Genomic DNA, 27,986 nt, shown 5'->3' on the forward strand with positions numbered 1-27,986 from the left:
CCTGTTAAATATATATTCAAGAGAGGTAACAGCTTTGCTTACGAAATAGCTTACATGTATACATACAAAATGTGTGCAGATGTTAATATCATATTATTATAAGGAAATGTTCTTTAATATTTTATTTGTTGTCGACTTCAGAATGTAGAGTATGGAACATTCCCTATTACAGTAACACACCAGAGCCAAAATTACTTTAAAATGAATACGTTAAAAGCCCATCTGTGAACTGAATGATCAACCTTCAAAAGATATATTGATGTTGCTTCCAGTTTCCCATTGAGCACTGTCAGTGGCTTCTATATCTGCAAGATAAGATTATGTGATTCTTGTCAAGTCCTGAAGAATCATGACCTGAAGCGTTATATTGCACTGACTTATATAGTACTGGGTACTAAAATGGTAAATCCAAAACTGAGTTACTAGATCTTAATATGATGTAAAGAGACAATGTAATTTGATTTGATCTACACAGGATATTCATTAAAGGATGTTATACTCAGCAGCAGCATGAGATTAAAGAAGAGATAAATAGATGGACATAAGAAGAATCCTTCTGGTTCAGTCCAAAGGCCTGTGTAGTTCAGCATTCTGTTCTTATAGTGACCAATCAGATGCTTTTGGGAAACCCACAAGCAGGAAATGTGCATAATAGCGCTCTCATTTGTAATAGTTGCGCCTATTCCTCCTAGATTCTTATTTGTTTTGAAACACATCTTTATTTCAATTTCTACATATATCTGAATAAGTTAGCAGGTGTTCTTTTTTTTTTAAAATGTACCTAGTATTGTATATGGAAGGGAGAAAAGATTAAATTAGCTTTAGCTACTTAGCATGAAACAAAGGCGGAAGGAGGTATGCCACGTGGCTATGCTCTCTTATGCAACGAGACTGAACTTTAATGGGTACAGTCCCTGGTTTTTTATATTAAGATTTACCATTGTTATAGACTGGGAGTCACTGGACAGCAAAAAAATATAGTGTACACAAACCCTTTTATTTTGTCAAGTCTGAAAGTGTCTATCCATATCACCACTGACTTCATTCATCTTTAATGACAGGTTTAGCATTGCAAATAAGACCTCTCTATGGATGAAATATGGTATGTTGAGATTTATAGATATAATCAAAGGCAGCTATTGTGTGAGCCAATATGACATCAAGCATGGAATGAATCATGATAATCCTCAGTCTTTGCACTTAAAGCATTTTGTAAACAGTGGAACCGGAACCCTAAGGGGTGCGCTGGCTGAATTTGAGAAATGGTTTACAGAACCAAAGATAACAAAGAATCATTATCAAAATATTATCACATCATTATTATACAATTTTCTATCAAGATGGGGGAAAGTCTAGTAGGAGCTCACTGAATCAAAATATTTTTAAAAGGTTGAGTGAACTCTATGGGCATTTTTGTTGTTGAAAAAAGTAGATTTTCCCATTGCAAATTTTCCTGTCAAACACGCCACACTAAAAAGGAAAACGCCAAACAAACACAAAGCATGCTTTGCTACTTGCTTATACAATATAAGTTTTCCCCTCTCCTACCCCTGTATGGCCCATGTGCCTTCCTCAAATCCACTCCAGAGGATTGGGGGAACCCCTAATATAGGTTTTAGGGGGTGCACAGGGGTAGGAAAGGGGTAAGTTCTGTAAATCATTGTTTTGACAGGTCATGTTAACTGGATACTGCCATGTGTCTTTATTTATTTAGGGTGTGCACATGTGAATTGTTTTTTCCTCAATAATTTTAAATCATTTTAATGGATGATGATGCACTGAGTTCTGTTCTCCATACATCCCCAGTGTACTGTGTATTTGTTTAACGCTAAAGTTTGCAGTTCTACTAATGCACTGCCATGGCCCAACCAAGACAAGGAAAACACACATCTGTTAGTTAACTCTTATCGGCAAGAGACACACTTATAGCAGCTTCCACAGTGCTCTGGACACACACGCTTCTAGTCTTTAGGCCATGGGTAGGCAAACTAAGGCCCATCAGCCGGATCAGGTCCAATTGTCTTCTGGATCCGGCCCAGGGACGGTCCAGGAATCACTGCGTGGATCGCCAGCGCACACATTCTTTCCCTCTCCCTCACATGGTGGCGCCGGTGCCTCCTCCCTCCCTCCTCCTGGCTTCTCCCCACCCTGACTAGAGGAGGAAGGGGGCTGGGCTTTGTTGGTGCCAGCAGTAGTAGCGCGCGAGCAACTGCTATTTTAAGCAGCCCCTCTCTGGAGCCCTTTTGCGTGCCGCTGCCGCCAGCCCCTGCCGCTTGCAAGACACAGGTAGGCAGCGTGGTGCTCTTGCATCATTTTTTCCCCCAAAATATAGTCCGGCCCCCCACAAGGTCTGAGAGACAGTGGACCAGCCCCCTGCTGAAAAGGTTTGCTGACCCCTGCTTTAGGCAGCTGTTCTGGGCCTTATGGAGCAGTTGCAGCAACAGTGGTGCGCTTCCCATCCTCTGATGGGTTGTGTGCCCACAACCTGAGATTTCTTCTGCAGGAAATTGTCGCTGCTTTTCCCTCTTCAAGCCCCTCCTGGTTCTACAAGATGGGTTGAGGGGAGAGGGAATCTACAGATTTGTTGAACTGTAGCTTATTCCTCCACCACATCGTGCATGCCTTCCTCCACCTCAGACTGCTCTGACTCTCCCTCCTCCCCTAGTTCCTGCTTGCAGTTGGCATGACACCCCATAAATCAATGGTCCCCTCTCCTTGGTCACTCCCCTGGTCCCTTGCTCTCACAACACACTCCGGAGCCCTGCCAATTATTGACATACTCTTGCATAGGCTAATTACATTGTGAAGTGGAATTCTAAAACTCCTTACTAAGAAGCAACTCTACAATTGTGTGGCTTCCTTATACACATCTTTCCACTTATTAGCTGAAATGTTTGGCTTCAACAGGTCAGTACAGTGGTACCTTGGTTCTCGAACTTAATCTGTTCCGGGAGTCTGTTCGACTCCCCGTTCAAAAACCAAGGCGTGGTTTCCGATTAGCTGCAGGAGCTTCCTGCACTCAAGTGGAAGTCGCAGAAGCTGCATCAGATGTTTGGCTTCCAAAAACGTTCGCAAACCAGAACACTTGCTTCCAGGTTTGCGGCGTTGATTTGCGGGAAATGATTTGTCCGACAATTGTTTGACAAGTTTGGGAACCAAGGTACCACTGTATGTTGATTCTAAGAGTTGTTGTGCCAGCAAATGAGTGTATAAGCTGAAGGATACGAATAGCCATGCCAGGGATCATCACAAAAATTGTTATGTTAGCAGCGTGAAGATCTTATAATCATATTACTGACCAGTATATGAAGACATGGGTCTTTAGGATTTAGGCGCTAGTTCCACTGCCTTCAAATTGCCCAAACTTGTTTATCATCAGTATAATGAGGCCACAGTCATAGTTGGTGTGCTATCTCCCACCTGTTCATGCCAAACTGAACCCTTAGAAAAAGTGAGTACCTGTAAACTAATACTGATAAAACACACCAGTTCTGATGTGTGTCACTTCTAGGACAGGAGATTGGATGGAATCCATGGAGGGATCAGGATAGTTAAACACACTTCATAAGGAGTTTAGAGAAAATATAAATGTATCTGCTGGCAGGCTAGTGAATCTGGGTGTCCAGCAAGAACCCCTCTCCCACCTGCACTTTGGCTTTATAACCATGGATTTGTTGGTTTCGTGTTTACTCCCTTGAACAGATATGAAGGATCTATTTTACCTGTTGAAGGCCAAAAATTCTTATGGGGTAAAGTGTTGAAGGTTGCACACTGGCAATTGGTGGATCTATAACCAGTGGCAGGCAGCGTGCCACTCCATTCTCTCTCTCTCTATGCCACTCTTTACCTCCTTCATTGCCACCCCCATGAAACCAGAGAATTGTAGAGTTGGAAGGGATCTCGAGGGTCATCTAGTCCAACCCCCTACAATGCAGGAAATCTTTTGTCAGCTAAAGGGGAATAAGATTGAGCAGCTTATGATGAGGCATCCGGAGGCCAGAATGAGGAGCCATTTTAGCAAAGCAATTTTTTCCTAAAACAATGTTGTAGGACACAGCTGCCCTATAGAGCAGCGCTCACCCCAAGGTCTGACCTCAGCGCCTTCCTTCTCCTATTCATGTAGTCTGACTTAAAACATCCATAGAATAGGCTGTCTCCTTTATTATGCAGTAATTTGGGTGGGATTTATGAAGGCTTAAAAAAATTTCAACCCTATTGCCATCTCACTTTACCCAATTATCATGCAGATTTTTATTCTAATGTCACTCTAATGGTGTTTCGGGGTCAGAGTGCCACTTTTAGCTCTGCCACATCTTTAAAAGTTTTGTACTTTGGAAAGGATTTAAAATACTATGCAAAACATCTGCTATAAGAACAAAAGGCATAATCTTAAAAAAGGGTGCAACTTCTCTAGAAATATACATTTCTGCATTGTGGAGCAAACACTTCTGAGATTAATTCCAGTGTATTTTACAGTCTTAATCCTTGTTAGGTTCCTCTTGGTTGACCCTGAATAAAATCTAACTAGGGGTGACCAAAAAATATGTCCATCAACTTTGCTCATGCATTGCAACATAAAAACTGACTGGAGTCATTGACTACAGGTGAGAATGAGCAAAAATACCCAAGAAAAATATGCTGGTTTGTGGATGCTCATTCACTCCACTTTTGTCTGTCACCTTGATTTTCAGATTGGGCATTCATGGAGAAAAGGGATGTGAACTGAAAAAATAGTGTGTGTCTTTTATAAGACAGCATCATGTTATGTTTCTCCCTTTACAGAAATTTATGTTACACGGTATTAGACCATGGGCTAAGCTTAATGTAACATGATACATTAAAAACTGCACATCATGATTGCAATGTGTGTCAGAACAATGAATTGTTATATCAGATCTCCCTTCATCTGTGAGTAGGGCCCCTTTGTAAATCATCCACAAAGGGATGCATTTGCTCCTTAATGGGTGTGCATAAATCCCATTCTCTCGTGCTACCCTGCACCCTCTTCTAAGGGTTCGTCTCAACTGGAAACGTGCTAGGAAACAATAATGTTGATCCTTTATACCCACATTCATTGAAAGGGCAAAAATATCAGCAGTCTTTTAACACAGGCATAACTTAATATACATATGCAGCCTGATACTACAGATAAAAACCTAGATTGAAGCCGATTTAGATGTTCTTTTATATGTCCTCCTAACCATGGGGGAGATGCCTATTTGTGATCCACTCCTTTGTGACTGAGTTCAGGCTTATATGATCCAGCTTGCAGGCAGCAGTCAAGTGCAATGGTCTTTTCCTTGGAAGTGGCGTGTGTGCGTGTGTGCACGCATGCACGCACACACGCACACACCAGGAGCATTGTCAATTCCATTAAAAAGACTCACACAATTGGCTCCATCCTTGTAGTTGTGTCATTTAAGTGTTCTCCCACCTGTACATTAGCTGCTCATGGACAGGCTGTGAAAGTGTCTAAAGGACACCTGAATTCCTTGGAAATCAGCTATCCACCAAACTTTGTGGTTTGCAGGTCAAAAATGGTTCCTGATGTGTAGCCAGAAGTCTTTTCCCCTTTGAATAGGAGATACTCCCAACTCATGCCATATCATCTGATATACACTCCCTATTTGGGTTCCCTGCACCTTCAAGCCCTCCTGAACTTCTGTTCATGGAACTGTTATCTGTGCATGCATAATGGCTGTCGCAAATGTACACACCTCAGCTAAGCTGCAAAGTGAATGTAGCTTACATGTTCAAATCCGTGAAAAACTGGTTCAAGGGAAAATACATTAAAAGTCAGCATTTCTCAAGGAACTACAAGACAAATTAGGATTGTGGCTAGCATTATGGTTTCAAACACCAGTGGTGGGAGTGTACTGGAGCCAGAATAAACAATGTATACACAGCCTTCCTTTTGAGAAAATATGTATAGGGTTCCAGTGTAAATCACATAAGCTTTAAATAAAAGCTATACATAATTCATAATTTGTGCTTGTGGCATTGATAAATGCCACAGGCATTTAAAGTATACCATGAATAAACATTAAAATAAAAAATTCTTCTGGATGTGATTTCTTCCTTTCCAAATTTTCCTTGCAATGTCTTGTTGGTAGTAGGAGCTGGAGAGGGGGAAGCCTTTTAGCAAGCACTTTAAACAAAAAATGTGAGCCGTCCAACCTAGAACACATTTATACTGTAAAGTACTCATATTTCAGTTAATTAAGCTGAATTAAGTATTGGAGCTGATCTGGCTTCTGATCTGTTTACTGTATATACTAGCTTCCCTTTGAATACCTTCCCTACAATATTCCCAAAACACACTGGGGGAAACATTAATTAAAATGGTTAAGAATATGTTACAAACGAAGTGTTCAAAGGAGCACCTGACAGTTATGGAGGCTTGGGGAGCTATCTTAGGCACAAGAAGCAGGCGTAAAGCAAGCCAGGGTAAAGTTACACCAGAGCCAAACCCCATTAAGTGGGGGGCCCGCTGCTCTGCCTAAGCCTGGAAGAGGAAAAATAAGCCTTTAAAATAGTGTTCTATGCCCGAGTGCCATGCCAGATGACAAAACTGAATGGACATAGGATCAAGGCTAAGTCCCCGTACACCCACTTGTTAAGACCTACATCAGCCTTGGCAGATTTAGTTCAGCCACCTGAGCAAGTTATGCTGGGATATTTTTGGTTGAGCCAGGGCTGGCAACATGAAGCTTGCTGAGCTCAGCTGAGCCGGAGATCCACTGTAATGCTGCATCCTCAATGGCTTATCCCAGTGGATCTTGAAATATGATTGCCCCCTAAATGCCTACATAAACGTTCATCTGGATGAAAGCTAAAATCTGGCTGCCTCATTGCCTGCAAAGCTTAACTCCCAAATCATTGTGTTGCCTATGAATATTCTAATTACCAAAGCAGAAGTTGGAGAATACTGTATTTTTTGCTCTTTAAGACTCACTTTTTCCCTCCTAAAAAGTAAGGGGAAATGTGTGTGCGTCTTATGGAGCGAATGCAGGCTGCGCAGCTATCCCAGAAGCCAGAACAGCAAGAGGGATTGCTGCTTTAACTGTGCAGCGATCCATCTTGCTGTTCTGGCTTCTGAGACTCAGAATATTTTTTTTTCTTGTTTTCCTCCTCCAAAAACTGGTCTGGTGCGTCTTATAGAGCAAAAAATACGGTCCATATTTTGTTTTGTTCTGCAAGTGACATAAGCTTAAAATAAATATTATACACAATTCCTAATTAATTTGTAAGTGTCATTCATTAATATCTCAAGTATTCCATGACTATACACTTAAAAACAACAACCTGATCTGGGGATGGAGAGTGAAAAGAGGTCCTAGAAAGCAGGGGAGATAAAAGATTGAGAGGAGTGTGGGAGTAGAACACAGGGGCAGAAAGCAAGCAAGGTGCAGAGAAGCCAGCACTATCAGGGAATATGGGTGTAGTTACTAGAGCATGAAGGGAAGGAGAAACAGGAGATAAGGGGTATTTGGGAAAGGAGGAGCCAAGGAGGAAGGGAGACTTGGGAAGAACTTTATCTGCTGCATGTGAACAAGAAGGGAAAGGAAAAGTAAAAAACAAAGAAACAACAATAGCCACAAAGGATGTGTGACTTTATTTCACTTTCAATTTTCCCTTTGACGGATGCCTTGTACATAGCCCTGAAGGTCTGAACACATTATGTTGTTGTTTTTTAAATGCTCATAGATAAACCATAGCATATCTGACCCTACAATAACCCATCATAACTAATACATTTAAAGTGCATGGGAGGGCAGGAACCTGACACCTGCATCGTAACTTCTGTTATCCAGTACAAGTGGCCATAGGTTGTATTTAGAGGCAAGCTGTAAATTTATCATACTGTACTTTGATTCAGTAAAGAGTAGTTCATAGTAGGCTTCCAGTGACCTTGTGTAATTGTATCTCTTCATCTCTATATTTAACACAGAACCACATGGGAGGTGAGCTGAGATTTCAGGAAAGTTCTTACTTTCACAACTTCTTCACATGCTTTCCTTGAACCAGAATAGATTCATTTTACAGTTCCCACCCTTGGTTAAAACTTGTTCCAATGCTTCAGCAAGGGATACAGCTGCCATTCTATGCTGGTCTTTCATACTGCCAGGGAAGTCTTAAGTAGTTTGATCTTCTCTCTTTCATTGGCTTGGTTCACACCTAACACCAAGCTGTGGTTTATTTAAGTTGTACAATTTGCTTTTCCAAAGTTTACCTTACTTTCCAGGTACTCATTACAGTACCTGTATGTTTGGTGAGCATTTGTAGTGGGGTGGTCAAACAAACCATGGTAAAGGAAGGTTGCTGGCTTCAAACATAATACAAAGCTATATTTAAAACAAATCAAGGTTCATAAGCCAACAACAAACCATGACTACAGATCATGGTTTGTTGGCAGTAAATGAATCATAGTTAAGCTGCTGGACTGTGTTCACTTATTATGCTAGCTAAACCATGGTGATGGTTTGGTGTTATATGCTAATCAGTGTGAGTGCTTATTGGCTACCCCTGCTATACTAGATAGGCAGGGCTCTTTTAATGTTCTTATAACTGTTTTCAGAATGCAGGTTTTAATTCAGTGGAAGATTTCTGGCAAAGTAGAGGAATACTAGACTATACTGTCATTTTGTCTTGTTGCCACTGAGAAAATAATATATTAAGGAGTATGTTAGTGTAATGTTTCCATGATTACTGACCTAGATGTTTCTGTAAGGAAAGCTCTGACTGAGCAGTGAAAGAAAGGCAGAGAAAAGGTGAACATAATTTCAATATAGATGGAAAAGACTGGAAGGTACAAACTGTGATGCTGTGCAGGTTTCACAATCATGATGGTTCCAAATTGTTATACAGGATAGGCAGGTAAGTAATATGTAGCAGTTTTATACTGCTTCAGAGCAAGGGTGAGAAGGAGGTAGATTGGAGTCTACTGGTAGATCACTGGATAATTTACAGTAGATTGACAATGGTTTCTGACTTCCAATCATTTAAGAAAAGCAACAACCAAAATGCCCCCCCCCCCACTTATTTTAGGCTAGCGGAATCCTTGATTTGTAGTTCAGTATTAAGTTACAGATTTGTACTTGTATATACAGGTACTCCAGTATACACTTTGTGGAGTGTGGTCGGTAGTTAAACTGCTTGGGAGGATGAAAGACAATATATACTTTAAAAATAAATAAATAGCTTCCTGCCACCATTTTGCACTTGATTCCAGTTAGAACCAGTAAAAGAAAGAAAGAAAGAAAGAAAGAAAGAAAGAAAGAAAGAAAGAAAAGTATATCCCGTAAGCCTGAAGTCTGGCCATGCCTGTTTTAGAATATTCAAAGCATTTGTTACAACAATACTGTAAAGCAGAGAATTAAGCAAATTCATGGAATATAAAGTTATCAATGGATCTTAGTCATTAATGCTCCAAGAACAGAAGTAGCATGGTTCTGAACAACAAGGTGAAAGACTCTTGCCCTCATGTCCTTTTCAGTGGTGGCCTTACGCTTATGGGAAGCTTTCCCCATGGAGGCATACCTGGCACCATAGTTATCTAGTTTTAAGCACTGGCCCAAACCTTTTCTCTTTACATGGACTTTTGGTCCTTAATTTGAAGGGCAACATTGTGGCCTGTTTTACTGAGGTGGGATTTGAAGTCCTGCCTTTTATTTGTATAGCTGTGCTTTTAGGCTTTCATAGTTGTTCTTAATTGTTTTTAATGCAAGTCACTTTGGGTCACTATGTGAGCAAAATGACATAATGATGACGATGGTGTCCTGTTTGTGGACTTCCTAGAGGCATCTGGTTGGTTCCTCTGGGAAAAAATGATGATGTACTACAGGGGCAGCCAGTGCAATGGCTTCCAGAAGTAGTTGGACTGTAACCCCAATCATCCCTGATGATTGGCTATATTGGCTGGGGCTGATGAGAGCTGAGTTCAATGACATCTGAAGGGCAACTTGTTAGTTATCCCTGCTGTACTAAATATGGTTTGGTCTGATCCAGCAGGTCTCCTCTTATGTTCTTACAATTTTCCTCCCCCAGAATATAAACACGGGGAAGTTTTACACACAATGCTTGCAAATCTTAAATCTAAACTACATCTGGCCAACGGCTTTCATGTAAGGCACCCAGCCAAGTCACACAAGTAATCCTGTTTTGCTCCTCTTCAAACAGGAGTTCCTCTGTAAACAGGAGTCCTACATGTCTGTTCATTTTCACTTTAAAGCCCTTCTCAGGCATTTTAATAATAAATCTTCTACATTATCTTCTTACTGAGGCATCAGCTTTACTGATACCTCTCTGGACATTTGATGGACTCTTGGGGTACTTCTAGATGGGGGTTTGTTGTGAAAGTGGGGCTCACCTTTTCCCCAGCTTTCACACAACACTGGTGCCATCAGAATGCCATCCTGTATTTCTCTCCATTAAAGATGGCCTCAGCCTATTGTGAGCACAGGAAAGGTATAAGCTGGAAATATCATTTCCAAACACAAAGTGGTGGCTTTTGTAAGCAGAGGTCACTACAGATACAGAGTTTCTTATGAATGGATACATGTTGCCTCATTCATTCAAGGTATTGTGCAATCCTACTGTTTGTGCCAACGTGCAACAGGATAAGTTGGCTCCCACATTAGCAGAGTAAAGGTAAAGGTAAAGGTACCCCTGCCCGAACGGGCCAGTCTTGACAGACTCTGGGGTTTGTGCGCCCATCTCACATCTATTGGCCGGGGGCCAGCGCTGTCCGGAGACACTTCCGGGTCACATGGCCAGCGTGACAACGCTGCTCTGGCGAGCCAGAGCCGCACACGGAACGCCGTTTACCTTCCCGCTGGTAAGCGGTACCTATTTATCTACTTGCCCCCGGGGGTGCTTTCGAACTGCTAGGTGGGCAGGCGCTGGGACCGAGCAGCGGGAGCGCACCCCGCCGCGGGGATTCGAACCGCCGACCTTTCGATCGGCAAGCCCTAGGCGCTGAGGCTTTAGCCCACAGCGCCACCCGCGTAGTACTGTACAGGAATGCTTTGCATAGTTGCAATCCTACACACATTACCTGGGAGCTAGTTTTACTGAACATAGTAGGAGTTACTTCCAAGTAAACATGCACAGGATTGCATTGTGTGAGGCCTACTAGTGACTCACACAATTTCAGTGTGAATTGTCCAGGAATTAAAGTCTTAAGGAACTTGCAGTGGGTTTCTAAACTGAAGTAACTATTTGTATGAATGTAGCTTTGAGAATTTGGAAAAAATACCCCTGAGCGACAACAGTACACCTGAAGCATTTTGGATCCTGGTAAGGAACGAACTTACGCTTTTGGAATTGAAGCTGGATTCTCTCTTAAATCCTGGGTGTCTACTTATATTATGGAAGTAGAGTTCCGCATTATTTTACTAATACTACTACAATTTTGTCATGGCGTTTGGCTAAAACAATACACTTATGAACTTTTTTTTTAACGTGGTGTGTCAGAACCCTCACTGTGGGCGGCGATAAGGTTATTAACGTCAGAACATCACAAAGCATAACGGAAAACAAGAGAAAAAAACAAGGGAAAGAGCTACGTTTGTATGGGGACTTTGTACCGTGAGGTGGCCTTTCAGGCACGCGCTGAATAACGCTCCTTCTCCTCCAGCCATAGCAAACTGCCATAGCAAATTTGTGGCGGAAAAACCCAGAGATTATAGCCTCTTTCCTCATCTATGGACATGACAGGGGACTTCAAGCAGCGAAACAGCTCCACTTATTTCCCGCCCTAAATTATGAACCCGTCCTTTAACTGTCCCCTCTCCCCCCCTATACACCCTAATGGTACAGTCCGCTACGGGGCGGAGTTTACGTCGGGAGCGAGGCGGCGTTTCGCGCATGCGTACTTTTTGCGCGATCCGCTGGCCTCGCTGCGTAGCCGTTGTTGTCTTTTCGGTTGGCGTGCCGCTCCCGCCCCTGCCAACCGCCGCCGCCTCCACCACCCACAGAGCTCGCGCCATGGCAGACCCTCGCGTCCGGCAGATCAAAATTAAAACGGGCGTCGTGAAGCGGTGAGTATGCGAGGGTCTGGGCCTCGGCCACCTGGCGCGTCCCACAGCGGGCCGGGTCTGTGGAGCCTGGGGCCGGGTGGTCAGTTGCCTTTGGCCAAAGGCTGAACGGCTGAGGTGGGGTAAGTGGCGGAGGAGGCGCACGTCCCTGAGGGAGCGCCTAGGTGCCTCACGTTGATGGACGTTAGTGCAAGGCCAGTGCTGTATAGGCCTGTAAAGGGGTGTGTGTGAGAGAGAGAAAGTGTGCGTATGTGATATTTCGTTATTCATCCAAGGAACCCGGAAGAGCAACGTCCTCGGTCTGTTTGATCCCCGCAACGGCCTTGTGAGGTGGGTTAGGCGGGGAGTGACCATCCAGTGGGCTGGGTGGGATAATAATAACAACAACAACAACAACAACAACAACAGTAGTAGTAATAATAATAATAATAATAATAATAATAATAATAATAATAATAATAATAATAATATATTTATACCCCGCCCATCTGGCTAGGTTTCCCCAGCCACTCTGGGCAGCTCCCAACAGAATATTAAAAACACGATGAAACACCAAACATTAAAAATCTTCCCTGAACAGGGCTGCCTTCAGATGATGGAACCTGCATCACTCCATAATAACACAAGAGCCCCACTGGATCAGGCCAATGGCCCATCTAGTCCAGCACCCTGTTCCCACAGTGGCCAGCCGCATGCTTATGGGAAACCTGGCTTTGGCCATTCTACTCCACTGCCCTCTTTCTCAGTATTGGTCTTGAGCTTAAGGCTCAGCCCCAGGAGTAAGGTTCTTAACGTAGGATAAACAGTAATGGCACTTAGCTTATGAGTTGTTGTTTCTTCCCCCTCTCTCCCCACCCTCTCATACACATAATCCTGCAGGTGTGTAGGATTAGGCGATATGGACTCTAGGTCAGTCTGTGGCTTCCAAGCAATTTTGATTCCTGGCAGTTTAGAAATGAGGCACTGCCTTAAATGCATATCTCTTAAGAGACGCAGCACAGTGAGTATTTAAAAGCACTTCTCAGTGTGGCCAGATACCAAATGTTGTCAGCAGTATAGTGTGCAGATTTTAACAGAAAGAATGGTCCAAGTGCTTTTATTTCAAAACAAAACAAAACGAACTACAGTATATTTCTTAAAGATGGGTGATTTAAATTGGGTTAATGGTTGTGTAGATGAATCAAAGGGCACAAGTTACCTCAAGGTGAGTAATCTGGGTTAAAGAAGGGTGTTGTGCAAGAACACTAGAGTGCTTGCAAGGAATGCTTAAGAATGCACATCTTGATCTGGATTACTTAACATGGTATAATGGCCATCCACCCCTGATTCTTGCTCACAATCACTACATCATGTGGCAAACATTCCTTCTTTTCTAATGACTTTTACTTACATAGTCCTATATCATTGTAGCATCAAGGTATCATTTATATATTATCTAGTGATGCATGTGTGAATTGGGTCTATCCTGATGGATACATTGATAGGTAGTTAGATTTATTATAGGGCTATTAGTCTAGATTGATTAATATTAGTATTGGTTAATATTAATATTAATCAATCTAGACTAATAAAAGTCTAGATTAATATTGATTGCATGTGTCTAGGTAAATACTGGGGGAATTTGACAAGAGGCAATGTCCTGTCTTCCCATTCAGAGTATCACAACTTCATAGAAAAGTAATGAACATTCACTGTTTTTGAAACCCTAATCTCAGTGGCAAAGAACAGAAATCACTGGCTGCAACTTCTTTTGTATGCTAGCAATTGGGTGGGTGGGTCAGTTCTTGAGATTTTAATCTAATAAACACAATTCTGAAATGTGGGAGACACTGATTAAGCTCTTGACTCATGCAGATCTCTCTGCCTTTGGTTCAGACTTTGTTTCCAGTTTGAGTCAACTTTCTGAAGACTGGCTTGGGCCCAGTCATGTAATTAAAATGTTTATGTAAAACCCAATGGCCAGTCTGCTGTCGCAAGTACCTGTGAAAATGTACCTGTCTCCACTAAACCAACTTGATGCTGCTCAAGTAGCTTTGACAGCAAGAGAACAGCTAGCATTCTGTTAAGATTGCCACATGTCCTTTCATTTAAGAATAGAATTTGAGACCTATTAGAATATAATATATATCCTTTATTTCAGAAACCCAGAGCTTCAGAGCATTATATTAAACTTAGGCCAAATCCAGAAAAGTTTTTTATTTTGATTTTAAAATACTTATTTGACACTCTTTTTAGAATGGCAACAGGTTGTGAACTGGGCTTCTAATTTCTGAGCAAAGTGTTTATTTAACATATTGTGTCTGATAAAATTACAAGTGGAGACCTGCAGCAAAAAGTTAACCCCAGCCCTTGACAGGAATGTTCTTCATTGGGATGCCAACTAGCCTGAAATAGGAGCCTTATAATGCTGTCTTCATCCCACAAGGGTAAAAGTTTCAAGATATGGCTTAGGACTAATTTGAGAAGCTGGTATTAGTTCACCGTTCTTTTTCTAGACTGGTAAAAAGTGGCTAAGTAATTTGCTTAATGCTCCAGAGTTTGTGTGTCTGATGGGACAATGATTGAATTTTGAAACATTTTGAGTAGTGCAGTTCTATTCATAACTACTTGGAATTAAATCCCCTGGTGGTTCACTTCAAAGTAAGTGTAAATAGGATTTGCAAGTTCAGTCTGAGAACTTCTGATAGTTCTTGCATATCTAATAAAAATGCATGGTATTAAAATATGAGTTGTTTAAAGTATTGATTTTTGAAAATTCAGTCACTCCTGGTTTTTGTTTTAAGGTGGGCTTTAGATCTTATTAAGCATTCTTCAGTATATTCAAGTTCCCTGTATAGGGTGACAATAAAACCACCACCACAAATCACAGAACACATATTTCAATTTGAGGGTTGATTTGAGGTGCATTGGATTCATTATTTTGTACCTTGACAGTGCTGAAAAGCACCATATCTGTGATTTCTACTTTTCAGTCAGTGGAGACAGTAGTCATCTGCAATCTGATGGTGGAAAGTAGGGTGGGGACATAGGAAAAATTATGCAACTGAAAGGGCTTCCACTTTACTGGCTTGGGGAGTATTTGTGAGTGTTCACATGGTAAACTTCTCTCTCATATTCTGTCCTCTTCCCCCCACCCCCTGAGTCTTGAGTTGCCAATCAGAACCTTAAGAAACACAGAGCTGAAAGAGGAAATGGGAATGAGTGCCACTCTTCCAACACTCACCTTCAGATTTATGTACTTTTCAAGGAAGGAAAAGGTAGCCACCTTCTTCTTTGGCGATCACTTGTAGCTGAGTAAGATTGGCTTCCATGAACACGGTCTTAACAGTAAGTCCGTAAGTGACTGTGGAGGCCAATTCTGGATCCACATGTCTTTTCATGGTGGGGACATAAGTTTCCAGACGAGAGTAGATCATGGTGAAGGTTTGCCAAACGTGCCTTCCTCTTGGCACGTTTCTCCCTTTTGTCCTGAGTTGGAGTTGAGCCTGTGTTTCCCAGTTGTCGGCGTTTATGCTACATTTTTTTAGATTTGCCTTGAGAGAGTCTTTAAACCTCTTTTGTTGACCACCAGCATTACGCTTTCCATTTTGAAGTTCGGAATAGAGTAGTTGCTTTGGATGATGATAATCAGGCATCTGAACAACATGACCAGTTCAACGAAGTTGATGTTGCAGAATCATTGCTTCAACAATGGTGATCTTTGCTTCTTCCAGTACACTGGCATTAGTTTGCCTGTCTTCCCAAGTGATGTGTAAAAATTTTCAGAGACACCGTTGATGGAATCTTTTGAGGAGTTGGAGATGGTATTTATAAGTGGTCCTTGTTTCACAAGCTTCCAGTAAGGTTGGTAGTACAATAGATTTGTAAACAAGCATTTTGATTTCCCTGTGAATGTCCCGGTCCTCAAACACTCTGCAATTGGAAGAAAGCTGCACTTGCAGAGCTCAGGTGATGCTGGATTTTGGCATCAATGTCGGTCCTTGTGGAAAAAGATAGCTGCCCAGGTAGGAGAAGTGATCAGCACTTTCCAACGTTACAACATTGAGTTGGATTTGTGGTGCTGCAGAGGGGTTGTTTTGTGTTTGTTGGTGCAGCACTTTGGTTTTTGGGATTTTGAGCAATAGACCAAGTTTTTCGTAAGCTGCTGCAAAGATATTTAGGATGGTTTGGAGGTCATAATCTGAGTGTGCCCACACTACATTGTCATCAGCATACTGAAGCTCTATGATGGAAGTTATGGTGACCTTACTCTTTGCTTTCAGCCTAAACAGCTTTCCATCTGTTTGATACCTGATTTCTACCCCAGTGGGGAGTTTCCCTTCAACAATGTGTAGGATCATGGCTATGAAAATAATAGAGTTGGGGCAATAACGCAACCCTGTTTAATACCTGATCCCACTGTGAATCGTTTGCTTTTATAGCCATTGTTATCTGCAATTGTTGCTGTCATATTATCATGGAGGAGCGAAGGTTGTTTACAAATTTATCTAGGCAGCTGATTTTCAGAAGGACAGTCCACAGGGCATTATGATTTACAGAGTTGAAGGCCTTAGGTCAATAAATGCTATATACAGGGGGTGGTTTTGCTCTCTGCATTTTTCTTGAACAGTCGAGCAGTGAAAATCATATCCACTGTCCCCCTAGAAGGTTGAAAACCATTTTGGGATTCAGGAAGGATAGCCTCGGATATAGTTAGGAGACTATTTGCTAAGATCTTTGCAAGAATTTTTCTGGTTGCAGCTAATAAAGAGATGCCTCAATAGTTTCCACAATCCATTCTGTCACCTTTTTAAAAAAAGGTTGATAATTTTGGCATCCCTAAAGTCTGCTGGGATCTCCTCTTTCTCCCAGATTTTTTTGATGAGCTTGTGAAGTTGTTGTGTAAGTTCAATTCCACCCACTTTAAAGACTTCGGCAGGTATTCCATAAGGTCCACTGGCTTTTCATTTGGTTAATACCTGTACACAACTCTCAGATTTGGAGATACTGCAAGCTCATCTCTAATTTGTTTTTTCGGAATTTGTGAGAAGTTAAGGAGATGTTTGTAATGTTCTTTCCAGCGCAGTGCAATAGCTTCTTTATCTTTTAGAAGTGTGGTACTGTCTGTTGAGTGTAGGGGGCATATGCCATGATTTATTGTCCCATAGATGGTCTTTGTGGCTTTAAAGAAACTATGTGTATCATGAGTGTCAGTTAAGTGCTGGTCTCTTGAGCTTTTTTTTATCCACCAGGTGTTCTTTAGCTCTCTGGTTCTTCTTTGAACCTCAGCCTTAATGTTGGCATAGGATTTTTTCTTAGTGGTGCAGTTTCTATCTCTTTGCCAGATCTGAGAGGCCTTCCTTTTCTTTTCAATAATGTGTTCAGTCTCAATCTCACTATCATTTTCATCAAACCAGTCCTGGTGTTTCTTGGTTTGGTATCCAATAGTTTGTTTGCAGGCAGCAATAATGGATGTTTTAACTTGGTCCAGTGTTCCTTGGAGTTCCTCAGGGAACTCCAAAAGCAGATGGTCCTTAAGAGTCATTTGGAGGCAATCCCGCTTAATAGGATCTTGAAGGGCTTGAGTGTTCATTTTGTGCCTTGGTTTCCTTCCTTGAAGCCTGCATTAAGGTATAATCTTGATAGCCATCGTGGAACATATTAATCAGTGATCTTTCCAGTGGTTGTTGTCACTCGTCATAGCTCTGGTAAGGAGATCTTCAGCTCGGACAATTATGTAGTCTAAGAGGTGTCAGTGGCAACGCTACATTCGGTTTTGGCGATTATCTGCCAGAGTAGAAGCAACAACAGAGAACTTGCTATTTCTCATTGTGTGAAAGAGCACTGAGTTTCAACCACCAGTTACCTGGGAGTACTGAGCCGAAGGGAGGTACAGTCTGGCCTCTGCCATCCAGATGACCTATGGGCTACTGGGAGGCTATGCCCTCTTTCAGGAGATCATCATGGTAAGGGGCATACAAACCTGGTTCCATCCATCAGCTAGTGAAAGAGCACCTGCTCCAATGCTTGCTTGCTTTTTCATTCCCTTATCTTTTTGTATCATGTCTATTAGATTGTGAGTCTGCTGGCAAGGGCTGCCTAATCTCTGGATGTGCAGTATGTGGGGCACTTTGCCACCCTATTAGTGTTAAAAAATAATAAAGGCCTTGGTGAGCTTGTGGCTGAGTGCACTCTTGCCATCTCTCTAGTACAGATACTTGTCTGTCTTTAAAACACACATGCAACAAAGTGGCAAACATCAGTAGAGCTAGCACCCCTCCTGAAATTTAACAAACATTTTAAAAATAACTAGTTTAAATTTAATTTCATTCACTTTTAGAAGTATCTGTGTGTTCTTCCACAGCGCTAGATTGCACACATGAGTCAGGTGTTTTTGTGTGCGTAAAGGGTAAATTTCAGTACAGCAGCCACAAAGTTATCCTTCACCCATATCTGAACCAGATATTACATTATTGCCATTGAAGGGGCACTTGAACCTCTAGTATGCAGATGCTAAATTGTGATTGAGACATATATTCACAGATTGTCTTCATAAGTCTCATAGCTAGCCTTTGTTAAAAGTTACCTATGTACAGTAACTGCAATTATTGTAAGATTTTTGCTAGGCTGACATAAAAGCTGTTGACTCTATTTGAATCTGCCTTAGCTAAATTCAAGCTTAAGCAATATATGTGCAAATAAATGAATTTTCCGAAATGGTTATTCTTTAGCTGTTTCAAAAGTGTAGTGGCTTTAAAAACTGCTGTGAACACAGTATGTTGGGGCATGTGAAAATAGCACTGACATTTGCCCATAGTTTCCCTCTGATTAAATGAAAGTGACACCAGTAGATTAGAATGAGACTAAGACAATTCACATTGCAATTGTGTTAGTTTAACTTTAACAATCTTTTAACACTCTTGTTTAAATGTAGCTGACATACCATAATTACAAATCTACAAGCCTTGATTATAGAATTTTGCATCATGAACCTATGGGAGAAGTGTATTGATTTTTTGGTAAGGCAGTCCTTTTTAGAAACCACCTTTCCAAAACTGTTGAATCTTCCCAAGTTTGTTCTCTTGCCTGTGGCTCTGACACATAGCTACTGTTTTATAAGCAACCATAGTGCCAAGTTTGACATAGCTTGTTAATATTTTATTTTAGTTTTTAAAAAGTACAAGCTCTTTAAAAAGCCTGAATAAAATGACTTTCCTAATCTGAAACAATTTACTGAACACTAATAGTTGGTGAAAATAGATGCTATCGCCCTCAAAATTCAGCAGAAACCATATGTTAACCTTACGTTGGAGCCACCATGACTCTTAAGCATCCTCCCCTATTTTGGTATTTAGAAGGCCTGCGTAAGGAATGTGTTGCGCCCAGTAGGGTTCCAACCAGGCACCTGTATTGCTGTTTTGGTTGAGGAACACAGTTTCTTCCCTCCCTTACTGTCATAGAGTTACAGTTGCAGGTAGTGATACGTGTTTGGTGAATATAACAGCTGCTACAGTGGTACCTCGGGTTAACTACTTAATTTGTTCCGGAGGTCCGTACTTAACCTGAAACTGTTCTTAACCTGAAGCACCATTTAGCTAATGGGGCCTCCTGCTGCTGCCACGCCGCCGCAGCATGATTTCTGTTCTCATCCTGAAGCAAAGTTCTTAACCTGAAGCACTATTTCTGGGTTAGCGGAGTCTGTAACCTGAAGCGTGTGTAACCTGAAGTGTATGTAACCCGAGATACTACTGTATTTGGGATTTGAAATACACGAACAGCAACTGAATAGGTGTAAGAAAAACCAGTGATAGAGTTGTTAGCATCCATCTGTCTCGAGACAGAGGAGTGTGCCTCTGAAGTGTCCTCTCCAAGGTACTAGGTAGTGTGTATGGAGATCCTGGGCTGCCCAGACAGCAAGACCTCCCCTTGTTGGACCCCCCCCCCCCCGTTGGCCCCTTGGGGACTTTTTAAAATGGTTGTAAGGACATGGTTAGCCAGCTGGGTCATCAGGTTCCAAATTTATCACACACTTCCAAGTTGCTTTGTTATGGAGCTTGCATCCCAGCAGCAGGTGACTGCCTATCTCCAGCAAGGGTGGAGAACCTTTCTTCTGTCGTCGTCCTCCTTTCCTCAGGTGTAGTATGTTGGGAGCCTGTATGGCACCAGCAGTAGGCAGGGCTAAAGTGGATGGAGTTTGCAGGATTCTGCAGCTTTCTCTCCCCCTCCCCACTGCATTTCTGTTTTTTCTTTCCCACTTACTGTCCTCCCTCACGGCGTCCTCCGCTGCCCCTACTAGCCCACTGCAAAGTTTGTTCCCCCGAGGCTCACCATGTAGCAAGCAGTTACATGTTCTCTGGAAGAAATTCCAGAGGAGTGGTCTAGAGAGCAAAAAGTGGGCTTTCAATAACCATAGGGTAGCTTGATTTTTTTCTGGGCGCCTCCTAGGCTATAAATTCCTCATCACTAACCTACAGAACCTGTGCTGTGGAATTCTTAGAAGGTAAAATTTTATAACAAACTGACTAGTTGCTTTGGTATATGGTATCTATCTCTGTGTTGTTGTTTTTAAAAGCTTGCTATCATATTCACAACATGAAATCTAGACAACTGGGGGAATTCTTACCCTCTGCAGTTCAAAGCAAAGTAATATTGTCATATAAACAGGACAACCGAAATTTTGATCTCACTAGCCCACTCCAACCGCCCTGCTGGTGTCTGCCTACCATTTCCTGCCTCCCACTGAACCTATGGGATTCTGCCTTCTTAGTATTCATCCAAACAACCCAATATTCAGCTAACTGGAGGATTTCTTAAATTGGATTTTTAAAGTTAGATATTGATGAGTTCAGTGCTTTATATTTCATGAATTTAATAGATTTTTATGCACTGCTGAAGTTTAATGATTGTATATTTTTAATCCTTAAATTAAAAAATTTCTAAATACTTGAATGATCAAACTGACAATTGAGCAAGCATTACTATGGGTCTAGATTTTTCTGTTCCTCATTCAGGTTACAAATTGATTACCTATCAACCCTTCCAATCAATTAATTGCTTTGGGTTCCTAAAGCAATTGTTTTCTTTCTCTCTAGGGAGTTCTGATTTTTGTCTTAAGTAGGAGATGTCATCTATTTACACTAGCAATTTTTATGCAAGTAATTTGTGTCCCTTGCAGAACTGATTTAATGTTATACTTATAAGATACCTTGTGAAGGTTATGCTCATACTTTTTCTTTTTTGTTTGTGTTTTGTTTGTGTTAATAGACCTCAAGGAAATAAAAAATGTGTATGTTTTTATATTGTAAACCGCCCTGTGATCCTCTGATGAAAGGTGGTATAGAAATTTAATTAATAACAACAATATTATGTTTTGAGCCTGAAACTTTCCTATAAACTACCCTCTAATAACTGACATTAACTATAATAGATCTAATTTCATTCCATTAAAATATTTTAAATTCAATTGAATTTTCAAAATATGACTTGTATGTGAGTAAATTGTGAAGAGAAATAATTGCTAAAAGAAAGGTAAAATAAATATGGTAGTTTCTGTTAGTGGTGCAGCTTTGATGTAGTCCTGTTGGAGTCACTGACAAAACTTTTGAATAATTGCTTTGAGGGTTGCAACATAGACTATTTTTCTGACCACATGTGAATTCCAGATCTTTTTATGTGAGTTTTGTTGCTTGCATCACTTGCACCAAATTTCACTCTACAGTGGTACCTCGGGTTAAGAACTTAATTCGTTCTGGAGGTCTGTTCTTAACCTGAAACTGTTCTTAACCTGAGGTACCACTTTAGCTAATGGGGCCTCCTGCTGCTGCAGCGCCGCCACCGCGTGATTTCTGTTCTCATCCTGAAGCAAAGTTCTTAACCCGAGGTACTATTTCTGAGTTAGTGGAGTCTGTAACCTGAAGTGCCTGTAACCCGAGGTACCACTGTAGTTGCAAGTGTCATGGGAAAACCAGTTTAGGGTAGAATACAGTCAAGTGCTCCTGAGAACTGGGTTATTTATCTGCGTTCAATGCCAAAACAGCAATACTCAGCTTGCATATATTTTATAATTTGGTGTTTCACAGTCATGTATTTATAATTTAGAAAATTATAAATTTAGTTAAACTAAACAGAGCTTTACCTAAATAAGCTTATATCCTAGGGAGATATGCTATATATATATATATTTTTAATGAAAATTTCTGTTTGTTTGGGATAAACTGGCACACTTACTGCCCAGTTGGTTATATGATCCATCTAGGTAGCTGTGTGCTTAAGGACTTCCCCTTTGCCAGCTGTGAAAGGGGAACGAGCTGCATAGAGCTCCATCTGCCATTATTGGCAATGTGAACCTTGTTGTGCATCTGAGGTTCTGGATCGCAGCCTTTGACTTTGAGATGGCTGGCTAGATTGCAACTGTTGAAGCTTTCGTTAATAATGTGGCTTAATCAAAGCTCTGAGATTGCATATATATATGCGCAAAGTCAGATATTTCTGAATTGGCATATGGCTGTTTTTAAGTTCTTAAGGGTGGCAAAACAAAAACTATATATTTCGTTTAGTAAACAACTTGAATATTCAACTATAATGTAATAAGTATGACTAGTCTGCTTTTGTTTTTGTTTTTAAATCATATCATAAGGTGAGATACAATTCTTCTTAATAAAAACTACAGTGGTACCTTGGGTTAACTACTTAATTTGTTCCAGAGGTCCGTTCTTAACCTGAAACTGTTCTTAACCTGAAGCACCACTTTAGCTAATGGGGCCTCCCGCTGCTGCAGTGCCGCCACCGTGTGATTTCTGTTCTCATCCTGAAGCAAAGTTCTTAACCCGATGTACTATTTCTGGGTTAGCGGAGCCTGTAACCTGAAGCGTATGTAACCTGAGTTACCACTGTAATCAAGAATATAATATTGTTTATTTATACATAAAATGTATAGCCTGCCTACTTTTCAGTGCCATCATGTTTGAAGAAAAAACTAGAGGCTTTTGTGGTGAGCCTCAGCTTCTTCTGGACTCTCCTTTGATTCTTTCTTCTTCCCATGTTCTTTTCAGCCATAGTTTTAAGAAAAATCTGTGAGATAGTTAAAAGTACCTTTGTTTGATGCAAGATTTCCCATCTATGTGAAAGGAAGCTTAAAAGTTTATCATAACATTTGTTCAGGGATAAAAGCAATTTGGATTTTGGTGAATTAATATATTGGTGAAATTACCTCTGTGTGCTCATTTCAGCACACTCATAATCTGCTTAACCATCCTAAATATTTGCAAAATAGGGATTATTACAAAGATCCTGTAAACTTTTAGGTAAAAGGTAAAGGGATCCCTGACTGTTAGGTCCAGTCACGGACAACTCTGGGGTTGCGGCGCTCATCTTGCTTTACTGGCCAAGGGAGCTGGCGTATAGCTTCCGGGTCATGTGGCCAGCATGACTAAGCCGCTTCCGGCGAACTAGAGCAGCGCACGGGAACGCCATTTACCGTACCTTTCCGCCGGAGCGGTACCTAGTTATCTACTTGCACTGTGTGCTTTCGAACTGCTAGGTTGGCAGGAGCTGGGATCGAGCAATGGGACCTCCAGAACGAATTAAGTTCTTAACCCAAGGTATCACTGTACTGAAGCTGTCATTGAAGGTGTGCTTGAACTGTGTTCATACCTTTGTAGCCCACTAGAGAGAGGCACAAACACACAACAAAAAACTCAAAGTGTGTTAACTCTAAAGATGGAAGGAATGAAATCAGGTAAATGGATATTTAGGGTTTTTTATAGCTTGTGTTGATTAAATCTTTCTATGAATCAGAGTCCTTATGAGGGACTCTATACACTGAGGTGCACAGTTTGTAGGCCCATCAGGGGCCAAACAGTTTGTCCTACTGAATTAATTCAGCATGTTTGCAGTAGATATAGTTATAATGCTTTGGGTAGAGCTCCATCAGTTTTCTTGACACGTATTCTTCTAATGATATTTACAGTCCAGTATAATGTTGCAGGAAAAATAGGAGCAGATTGAAGCCAGATGTGTATTTCTTTTTATATAAACTGTCCTGGGAATTTAATAGAAGGGCAGTGTAAATATGGCTACAATAAAGATGTTACATATTTCTGGTGTACTGTAGGCTGCAGGGGAGACAGAACTTGCCTAGATCATTGTTACTCTGTATCTAGAGGATAAATTCCCCTGGGCAAATTTTGTAGTAATTTTATTTTATTACGAGCTTGTAAATAACCAGTTACAAGCTTGCACCAGCAGTGATCAGCATGGAACCAAAAATGTTGGCTGCCCTTGGTAGCCACTCAGAATTTACTTTTGTTAGAACCCTTTCCCTCCAATACATGTTTGCTTGGAAATAAATTCCATTATGTTCATTGGAACTTAATCCTAGGTCAGTGTGCGTGGTTTGTAGCTGCAGTTCTTGCTTCCCTACAAGGAGGTGTTTGTTTTGACTGTGGTTTGTGACTATACTGTGTCAGAGGAAATGATAAGGACTTGCATATGGGGTAAATGTACAGTGCTGCAAGCACCTGCACCAGCCCAACAGCTAGCCTCAACTTTCTCCTCCTGACTTGGAGAGAAACATTGGGACGCATTCTGGTGACAGGCAGTTCAGGTTCTTGATGTGCCTTTGTCACCTGTGTCCAAAATAGCTTAATTTCACCCTGTAGCTTGGAGCTGGTTAGAGGATGGCAATCTTTTCTGTTACTGTGCTGAGGTTTCTGAAACTCAGTACAGTTATAGTGAATGACCCCATCCTGTCCCCAACTCAGAGCTAGACAGGAAAGGTTGGAGTTCCATTAGCTACCCTCGTCTGACACACTTGCAATGGGAATGTGGCTCTCTAGTGCTTAAGGATTGTATTTAGCCTTTCAGTTCCTCTTGGAACAATATTTACAGTAGGCATTTACAGCACTTGTATTTCATCCCAACTTACATAAATTGGGAAGGTCTTGGTACTTTTACAACATCAGCATGCCATAAATTACTAATATTGAGTGTGCATCCGCAGGTAGGCCAGTAATTATTATTTTCTTGGCTACATATCAGTGCACACATACCCTTTCCTGCAGTTGTTCCCACTCAAAAGGAGAATTATGGAAATTAAGTATACATGCTTTCTGTTGTATTCATAAATGTCCTATGTTGCACTGTCACTTAAGATATAACTATAAATCATTTTTAAGGAGAGACTCTGTCTCAGTGATAGAAAGCATGTATTCCATCCAAAAGTATTTCAGTTCAATCCCAAGTCTTTATAGCTATTAGTACCAACCAAAAAGTCATAGAAATGTTGCAAGCTTTCTCCAGAGCTCTTCATCTACCAAGATGTTAAACAAAGTATAGTGGGGGTGAGGAAAGTAAAAGGTGCAGAAACGAGGGTCAATATTGTAGCTATGACATCACCTTGTAGACTTTTTTCCAGTATGGAGATCATATGCTGTGTAAGTCCCAGGTGCTATGATACCAGGCTATACACACCTCGGATTCTGGGAGGATGAAGTAATGGCTGCTTTTCCCATTGAGAAAATAAAGCCTAGCCTGTGACCCATATCACCATCTTGAACATAAGAAAAGCCCTGCTGTATCAGGCCAAAGTCGTGTTTGGTTCAGCATCCTGTTCTCACAGTGACCAACCAGTTGCCTCTTGGAAACCCAAAAGCAGGTCTCGTGTGCAAACACACTCTCCCTGCTTGTGATTCCCAGCAACTTAGAGCTGAGTATGCAAAGCAGACCTTATGGCTACAACACTGAGCCTTTTTTTTTACTCCCCGCCCCCCCATCTCACCACACCCTACTTTATTTCTTTCTTGCATCTCTGATGAAGTGTTCTAGAGAACTCAAAAGCTTGCCACATTTTTTGTGAGTTGATTAGTCTTAATAAAAGTGTTGTGCAACTGTAAACTTTTTTCTGTATAGGCTAGCATGGCCATTTTGGCTTATTTTATAAGATAGCATTGTAAAGCAGATATCCTGACTTATACTTGTACCCTTGTTTATATTTACCAGAGCAACTAGCAGATTAAATGAGAAAAAAATTGGATAAGTTATACAAAATAGTATAAGAAAAGCCAAATAAGTCAGTTTTTTTAAGTAACTGGAGGAAATACACAGTGGTGAGCAACAGAAGCAAGGTAGAAATATTTAAGAAAAAAGTAGTAGGAAGGGGTGGAAATGGGGGATCTTTTATACTATACCCCAAATCCAAATAACTAGCAGCAACAACGCAAAATTGGTGCTTTCCACGGTTAGCATGCTCTATGTCATAGTTTTGAGTTGTTAATTGGAATACCAGAATGTGGGATGATGTCGCTTTCAAAATATACCTTTCTTGACTTTATAATCTAGATTTATTGAATGGCTGTGCCAAATAAATGAGCACCGTTTTCTGGGTATCCAAATTAGTGTGTAAGCAGCAGTTTGATATTCAGCTACAGTGGTACCTCGCAAGACGAATGCCTCGCAAGACGAAAAATGTGCAAGACGAAAGAGTTTTCTGTTTTTTGAGTCGTTCCGCAAGACGAATTTCCCTATGGGCTTGCTTTGCAAGACAAAACGTCTTGCGAGTTCTTGCGAGTTTGTTTCCTTTTTCTTTAAAGCCCCTAAGCCGTTAATAGCCGCTAAGCCGCTAATAGCCGTGCTTTGGAAGACGAAAAAACCGCAAGATGAAGAGACTCGCAGAACGGATTAATTTCGTCTTGCGAGGCACCACTGTTCTGACTGCTACTACCAATCACAGAAAATGCCTTCCGAATGGAGTACAACAATACATCACACTTGCCTTGGTCTTGTTGATACAATTAAACAAGTTTATCAAGAGTTTTTGCTACATTACCTGAATATTTGTATGGTTGGAACACCACCTGACTATTCTGTTGCAGCGTATTATTTGACCAATGGCCAAATATTCCATAAAGTCAAGAATGCTCTGGTACAAGCAGCAGACTATATTTTGATTGTGCATATGGTTATCATCAAATAGCAATGGCAGGAGTTCCCCAGCTCTGCAGAATCTAGAAACGCTTTCTTTTGCAAGAACATATAGGAAGCAAACATTCATATTGGTTCAGGTCTAGGATTTTCTGTTAGCTGGAATTTTACAAAATGCCAGTGGTTGTGTTTGCACACTGTACATTACATACAGCTCTGCTTCCTGTTAAGGATGCTGGCATCATTTTGTGGTGTGTATTGAGTGACATTGCATGTATGTGTGTGTGCTTTAGTATCCTAAACGCCTTGCAGACAAACCTGCCAGCTCAAAGTAGAGCCTGGTCTTCTTGCTCTTTGTTAAATGACTGCCATTTTGACCTAGGCCACTACTTTGACCTAGGCTCCACAATCTTTGGACAGGCTGTTCATAAAAGCATGCTAAAGGGAGCTTTAGTCTTATGGCCTTTTTAAAGACTTGGATGGGAACTCTACGGATTTTCAGAGGCACTCAGTTTGAAGTACTAGAATTTTAGTAAGAAAAAGGTGGTACTCATATACAGGCCACAAGTAGGGTTCTAAAGGGGTTTGTGCACTGAATGGGTTAAAATGCAGAGGTTTGGTACTTTAACAGATTCCAAGCACATTATTTTATTACAGTAATCCCTCATCTTACATGCCTTTGACTTGCATAATTTCAACCGCACATGGTTGAAGGTGAGCTGGTTGGAATTGTACAAAAGTCCCAAGGAAGATGGAGAGCTTTCAAGTTCTTTTTGCACTGAGTCCACATGGGTGCAAAAGAGCTTTTAAGCTCTCCATCATGCTTAGGGAGCAAGGCCCACTCTAAGATATTGTGTGAGCATCCAGAGCCAGCATGCTGAGCAGGCCTTACTCCCCAAACAAGCTGAAGAGCTTAAAAATTCTTTTTTTGTGTGTGTGTGGGGGGGTTAACCAAGTGGACCTATAAATTATCTTCATTTTTATTGGTTTATAGGCAAAAGTGGAGTAGAATGGTGTAGTCTGACTAGCTATACCTTTCTGGTTGAAGGT

The 27,986-nt window shown here is 41.2% G+C and overlaps 1 protein-coding gene and 1 long non-coding RNA gene across 2 annotated transcripts in view; both read left to right on the top strand.

Annotated features, from left to right (window-relative positions):
• Positions 1-27,986, top strand: part of LOC309514763 — a 234,187-nt gene that overhangs the window by 5,161 nt on the left and 201,040 nt on the right. The gene's annotated exons all lie outside the window — the stretch shown is intronic.
• The window catches only part of TBCA (tubulin folding cofactor A), a 30,784-nt gene continuing 14,594 nt past the window's right edge, over positions 11,797-27,986 (top strand). Inside the window, exon 1 of the mRNA XM_082192041.1 lies at positions 11,797-12,041. Within this exon, the coding sequence (XP_082048167.1) occupies positions 11,812-12,041 (230 nt within the window). The 5' untranslated portion in view covers positions 11,797-11,811. The remainder of the gene's footprint in view (positions 12,042-27,986) is intronic.

The sequence above is a fragment of the Podarcis vaucheri genome (assembly GCF_965113315.1).
Source record: "Podarcis vaucheri genome assembly, chromosome: 11".
Lineage (NCBI taxonomy): Eukaryota > Metazoa > Chordata > Lepidosauria > Squamata > Lacertidae > Podarcis > Podarcis vaucheri.